Source organism: Tigriopus californicus, chromosome 8 (genome assembly GCF_007210705.1).
Source record: "Tigriopus californicus strain San Diego chromosome 8, Tcal_SD_v2.1, whole genome shotgun sequence".
In the NCBI taxonomy this organism is placed as follows: domain Eukaryota; kingdom Metazoa; phylum Arthropoda; class Copepoda; order Harpacticoida; family Harpacticidae; genus Tigriopus; species Tigriopus californicus.
Window position 1 is genome coordinate 2,661,195 of NC_081447.1, and position 6,604 is coordinate 2,667,798.

The following is a 6,604-nucleotide window of genomic DNA, read 5'->3' on the forward strand; positions in this document are numbered from 1 at the left end:
GTCGTTATTCACCGGAGAAAGAGGGCTTCCTTTTCTCTGCAAAAGCTTTTAGACCTTCTAATCGGTCTTTGGTAGGGATGACCTGGGCGTAACAAGCTTCCTCAATGGCTAAACCCGTGCTCAAATCGACCTGAAAAACGAGGAGTTTTTCCTTTAAAAAATTCAATTAATATGGATAACATATAAAACGATATTTTTGTCGTGGCAATTTCAGAACATTGTCTAACCCAACATCTATCTAATAAGCTATTGTCTTGATCTATAAAATTTTAGAAAGTTTTTTCCGTTATCTACATCATCAGGGGCTACTATCAAAGATGGAAAGACTTCATGACATTGGGATCCAAGGCAAGATTCTCAATTGGATAAGAAGCTTCATTCATGATAGGAAGCAAATTGTTAAGGTTGAGGGATCCCTTAGTGATATACATAATGTCAAGTCAGATGTTCCCCAGGGTTCCATCTTAAGCCCCCTCCTTTTTATAATATTGGTTGCCCCGCTTCAAAAGCTTAGTATTACCATTAGTATAGCCAGTCTCTCTTCTTATGCTGACGCTACAAAGTTAGTTTCTGGTAGGAATGGCCAAGATTCCACTAGCCTTGCAAAGGACCTAGAAAGAATCTACTCTTGGGTTACTAAGAGTAATACGGCCCTGAACGGAATGAAATTCCGCTCAATGACCTGCGGGTCAACTCCTTTGAATACTCCACTCGTAGATAATGGAGGTAAAGATATTGAGCAGGTCTCATCTATGAAAGATTTAGGTGTCGTCCTCCAAAATAATAGAAAATTCGATGAGCATATCCAGTTGAAGGTGGGTAAAGCTTTTCAAATGTGTGGTTGCATATATCACACGTTTAAGTCCAGAGACAGCATCACGATGCTAACTCTGTACAAGTCGATTGTTCTACCAGATCTTGAATATGCTTCCCCCATTTGGGCTCCAATGAGTTCAGCAGGTTTGCAAAAGGTCGAACAAGTCCAAAGATGTTTCACTAGGAACATCACAGGAATGAGAATATGGGGTATTAGGAGAGACTAAAAAAGTTGAGACTGTACAGTGTTCAGAGAAGGTACGAAAGGTATCTGATACTGTACGTATTCAAAGCATCCATGAGCTTTGTCCCAAGCCAGGGTTGAGGGTCAATTGTAGTGACCGTAGAGGCTTAATGTGCGTTTTGAGAGCACGTTCAAGCCCTCGAGAATCCAGGCTAGTTCGAACAATGAAGTCCACTACTCTTTCTCGGGTTCCTTCGCCGTTTAATTTGCTTCCCTCTAATGTTCGTAGAGAATACGTAGGCCTTGTTGATCCGGTTGCATCTTTCAAGTCAGACTCTGACAAATCTTTAGAACGCATTCCTGATCAACCTTACATTCAAGAACTAGCCAGATCAGCCAACTCTAATTCGTTGGTAGAGCAAATATCATATAAGATTGAAGGTAATAAATAGACGAATTATGACCTTTCATTTTCATAGTACTGGGCATTACATTCCCTGTAGCGGTTAGAAACGCCCGTGAAAAAACAACCAAATCAAAAAAATAGCTCGTTCAAATTGTAGTAAAAAGAAGAAATGACGTCAACTCCTCCCTTTACATTCTTACCTCGTTGCCTCTATTTATCGCCACTTTGGCCATTCGCACACCCACGGGACCATTCGGAATAATCTGTTCGGCCAGGGCTAGGGATCTTTCAAAGGCCGCATCGCCGGCTTTATTCTGCTCCACACTATGATTGACCAGGCCAAATTTGGCCGCATCCGCACCATTCAGAACTTTGGCCGTAAAAATCAACTCTTTGGCCAAAGCCGGGCCCACCAACCTCGGTAAACGTTGCGTACCACCCGCACCGGGAATGATGGCCAATTTCGTCTCAACCAGCCCCATTTTGGCCGAATCGGCTGCCACTCGTAAATCACAGGCTATTGCCATTTCCAAACCTCCTCCTTCATAATGAGAGGAATGACAATTAGTTAAGTATTTATAAACAATCGTCACCTTGCAATTCTTGTCGAACCGCACGGCTTCGACCGCCTCCGATAGAAGTCGCACCAGGTTTTTACTGAAGGAATTTTTGGCCTTAAAAGTGGAAGAAACGTTTGAGATAGAGATTCAGGTCATTCTTCATTCCAACGCGTCGTAATTGCCAACATCAATTTTTACTCGATTCAGTGCAAGTCAAAGTCGAATAGGGAAATTAGCACCTAAACCAACCATTAAGCCTCGTAATCATTTTTTTTTTAAGTTTTACAAAACTTCTACTAAATTCGCAACTCAAGAGCACCAAATAATCGAGGGAGTATATTAGGAAGTTCGAGAACATATGATGTTAAGCAATATGATTATGTAGTCAATTCATCTAATGGTCACATAAGGACGCTTTCATCCAGTGCAATTTGGAACTTCGACGACTAAAGAACCCATTTATCTATAATCACGGGTGGCGTTATTTATTGTTTCTCATAAAAGAATCTACTATCATTGTTTTTGTGAGGGTGAAATTTAGACCAATAGCAGGATCGTGCCTAGAAGTGCGGAAAAATGTGCGGGTGGGTCGGACTCTCTAACCATAATGGCCGCCTTGAAGGTAACAGCAACAACTTACTTGGGGTCGATTGAGGCCCAAAACCACAATGCCCGCTTGAGGGCCGTCTAAGTACTGGACCTTTAAGTCGTCATCCTGGCCGTTGACGGGGCCCGTGCTCACCCCACGGGCGGAAGGAACCCAAGGGGATCGCCACCATAAAGGCTCACAACTCCGACCCAAGGTCAGGCTTAAAGCCTTGATTGAATGTCGAATAACCATGATCGGCCAAGAGGAAATTTGACAGAATAGGTCAAAAATGAAGGTCTGAGTCGTGGAGGACGTTAAACCCGATGAAGCGGGATTGGGCAGTGGGACGACTGGTACACTTGGGACACGTCCTTTGGACAGGGTTCAAAGCGTAATCTGTGGACTGAGCCAAAGGAACAATTCAACTCTTGATTCTAGGTAGTAAGGAATCCATTTTTAAAGGTTGAGCGTGTCATCTCAGGCCTACTTGATCTCAGCTAGCATCCATGGGTTTCTGAGGGAAATCTCCGGGCAGCCTAACCAGTCTGATTCCAGGTCAAACTGAAAAACGTTCGGGCCAAACTCCGTCGATTCCACTAAACTATTTTATTATTTCTTTCTACAGAGAGGACGGATTAACCTGGATGACCTGTTGTCCCGTCGAAAAGGAAATATGAAGCCATTCAATGCAAATTTTGGAGGCTCTTTGCACTTGAGCAAGAAAGTAAATCAAGAACCTAAGGTTTTTCATTTGGCTTCGCATCACGTGTTTAACGGAATGGAACAGCTGATGGGGCTCCCATCGGTTTGTTCTGTGGTAAAGTTTGCTCGCCTGGGAGTAAAGAGAGGTACGAATCCCGGGTAAAAAGTCTCGAACCTAAGCTGACGGGTCGAAGAATCTGCTCAAGAGCAACTTTGGCGTACGAGTTGTACGAATGCATGCATTTTGGATCTATACATTGTACGTGAAAATGATTTATGGCCAAATTTTACCTGTTATTGTGGATATTTGATGCTATCAATGATTACTTTATTGCCACTCTTGGACATGTCATGGCGTGAAAATAAACAGGAAAGATGGTGTATAAACATTATACAGACTGTTCAGTGTGTATTTAGTCTACACCTTGATGGATCATTCCTAAAATTTCAAAAAAAAACCTCTCATATTTTGCTTCGAATTTAAGCATTTGCCATTTGTGATGGATCAAATGGAACTCAAATAGTTATTTTTGAGGAATTTATTTCAATTTAAAAATTCTGGCAATGCATGTTGGTGTCCGTTATACTATGAGATAAATGCCAATTATAGGGTGCCAGTAAGCATGGAAAATATAATGATGATTAACATGACCAGTTATGATGCTTTCAAATCCTATTCTTATAATTTCGCCTGTAGATTTTCACTCTGACAGTGACATGAAAAAAGCATAATTGAATTTGCTTTTTCTTCCAAATTGAGCTTTGGACTGTTTTTAGCTTTGAGTCAAATGGAGCCTAGCTATGAACAAATCAAGTTATGGAATTTCATAATTACAAGCTTTATAAGGTCACAAACTAGGTCGAATCTTGACCAACGTTGAAAAGTTGGATTTTTGGTGTTTTAATGTTAAGATTGTGATGCGATCCGTCAGTACACACATGAAGCGCCCTATTTAGCTGGTTGAGCGTTTTTTCCGGTACTTTGCACGCACACCATGCGGCTTCAACAAAACCATGATAATTCGAGTCATTTGAGTCTTTTTCCTTGCGTTTCGTGATAGCGCTAGCCAGAACTGGCAAGTGTCTTTTGTTCCATCCTAGTTTCACATCACATCATCATCATTACTACACTGCTACCAGTACTGTATGTACCAGGGTGTATGACCATCTCGAACGAAGTGCATTCCTTAAGTAGTCCATCTGGTGGGATTGAGGATTGAGTGACAGGCACGTCATGTCATTATCGGCGCCTTCGGTCACACCCGTGCCCACGCATCCCCTGCCCATGATGACCACGCCCCAGAACCCCAAGATGGAATCCTCCATGTCTTCCTCGGCCACCACGGTCATGCGATTGGATCTCAAGATTGGCTTCATTGGCGGTGGACAAATGGCGCTGGCCTTGGCCAAAGGCTTCATGGCCTCGGGCATGGTGGCGCCCAGTAAGGTGCCTTCACATTAGATGTCCCATTTTGAAATACTTGTTCTGACCCTTGTCTGAAAATGCAGGTTTTAACGAGTGCCCCGTCAGACAATAATTTGATGCTGTGGCGTCAATTGGGCGCCAATACCACTCACGAAAATGCGGATGTGATTATGGGTTGTGATGTCATTTTCCTGGCCACCAAGCCGCATATTTTCCCGGCCATGATGGCCGGACTCGAGATTACGGGCATTGAAGAAGATCCCAAATCCAAGTTGCAGCGAGAAAACGGAGAGGCTTCCAACCCTGACAACATTATCTCACCTAATACCAGGTAATCAGGCAACCATAGTTAAATTTTAGTACCATAATTTAGCGATGCAATGAATAATGATGCACTTATCTCGCATATATATTATTGCATATTGCAACTAGGCTACAGGGTTGGCCTTTCTCGGATGATAATACAAGCCTTTTCTAAATCTTCGAACGCAGGTATATTACCACGGACTCCAAATTGTTCGTTTCGGTGATGGCCGGGGTCACCATTAAATCCTTAACCAATGCGCTCAGCAATATCGCTTTCAACCCTCGAGTGATTCGAGCTCACCCCAACACCCCCGCCATGGTCGGATGTGGGTGTGCCGTGTATTCTCTCGGTGAAGGTAAGGTGAATATTCGTTCAGCCCGTGCCAAGATCAATGGTTCCGAGCTGACTAAATTTGAATTCGAAAGTAAAAATCTTCTTGAAATGGGTTAATTAAAGAGCCCATTTGTATTCAAATCCAGTATCTCTCTGAGATAGAATTTGGGTCACATGACATTGTTGAGCCATTAATCAATGTTCATTTAGTCTAGACCGATTGCCTTTTTATGGCCAGGATATTTATTCACGTTTTCGACAATCGTTGGTATATGACATGCTCCACTTAAACTATAGCCATACATGGGTTAGTGCCTTGGCCTAGATGCTCCGAGGTGAAAGCAAGTTGTGAACCAATGATTCAGAAGCTTTCCTGTCTGTTTCAGGCGCCACTTCCGACGACGGAGACTTGATACGAAATCTTTTTAGTAGTGTGGGTATCTGTGATCAAGTTCCAGAGTATCAGCAGGTAAGACCACATTACCCATCCTTTCATGTAGATTGCTAATTTAGGGCTGGCTAATACATCCTTATTGTTAGCCAATCCCTGATCAAAATCCTGCTAAGATTGTAAAAGGTCAAGGATGAATAATAGTAGCCAAATTCTAGAAGCGTAGTAGGTCCTAGTCACTGTCCGAAATAGGATGCAACCAGATCCACTCATTTCCCTCATGTCATTTCCCCGTACAGGATGCATTCACCGGAATGGCTGGATCGGGTCCCGCCTATATATACACCATCATTGAGGCCTTGTCGGATGGAGGAGTTCGAATGGGCCTGCCTCGGCAAATGGCTTCCAAATTTGCCGCTCAAATGACCATGGGCGCCGCCAAGATGGCGCTCGAATCCGGAAAGCACACGGGTCAGCTGAAAGATGAGGTCACATCTCCGGCGGGCACGACCATTCGAGGCATCCAAGTTCTGGAACGAGCTGGGGTCAGAGGAGCTGTAATGGACGCGGTTCAAGCCTCTGCAGAACGAGCCGTGGAATTGGGAAAGAACTGAAACTCAATATTTCTGTTAGAAATCTCTATATCTCAAAGCTCTATTGAAGGTCGTTTTCCCATCCTTCTTTCTTTTGTCTATTATATTCACTCTGGTCCGAGGACATTGTTCCCGGGGTTCCTTCCAAGATTTTAATGCTTTTAAATAAACTGTCTCAAATGAAAAAGCTCTTGACCCAAGTGCTCTTTTTGTCATTTTGCCTCCGCCATGAGACAAAAGTGTACGCAAATGTCGTTTTGGATACAAACGGCCATATGTGTTGCGGAGCTTAAATTA

At 43.2% G+C, this 6,604-nt stretch overlaps 2 protein-coding genes across 3 annotated transcripts in view; one reads left to right on the top strand and one right to left on the bottom strand.

Annotated features, from left to right (window-relative positions):
• The window catches only part of LOC131885785 (methylglutaconyl-CoA hydratase, mitochondrial-like), a 3,445-nt gene extending 188 nt beyond the window's left edge, over window positions 1-3,257 (bottom strand). Inside the window, exons 1-4 of one of the 2 annotated variants that reach the window (XM_059233944.1) lie at window positions 3,043-3,257; window positions 2,607-2,958; window positions 1,607-2,080; window positions 1-130 (exon numbers count right to left, since the gene is read on the bottom strand). In XM_059233944.1, the coding sequence (XP_059089927.1) occupies window positions 5-130; window positions 1,607-2,080; window positions 2,607-2,807 (801 nt within the window). In that variant the 5' untranslated portion in view covers window positions 2,808-2,958; window positions 3,043-3,257 and the 3' untranslated portion in view covers window positions 1-4. Of the gene's footprint in view, window positions 131-1,606; window positions 2,081-2,606 lie in introns of both variants that reach the window. The other variant, XM_059233943.1, reaches the window with a different exon arrangement.
• A 1,227-nt stretch (window positions 3,258-4,484) lies between these two features.
• LOC131885783 (pyrroline-5-carboxylate reductase 3-like) lies at window positions 4,485-6,494 on the top strand (the record flags this gene model as incomplete). The annotated part of the gene is given in 5 exon segments (XM_059233942.1): window positions 4,485-4,704; window positions 4,767-5,014; window positions 5,176-5,345; window positions 5,710-5,792; window positions 6,014-6,494. Coding segments are annotated over 5 exon segments (1,029 nt in total). The 3' UTR covers window positions 6,329-6,494.
• Between the last annotated feature and the right edge of the window lie 110 nt (window positions 6,495-6,604).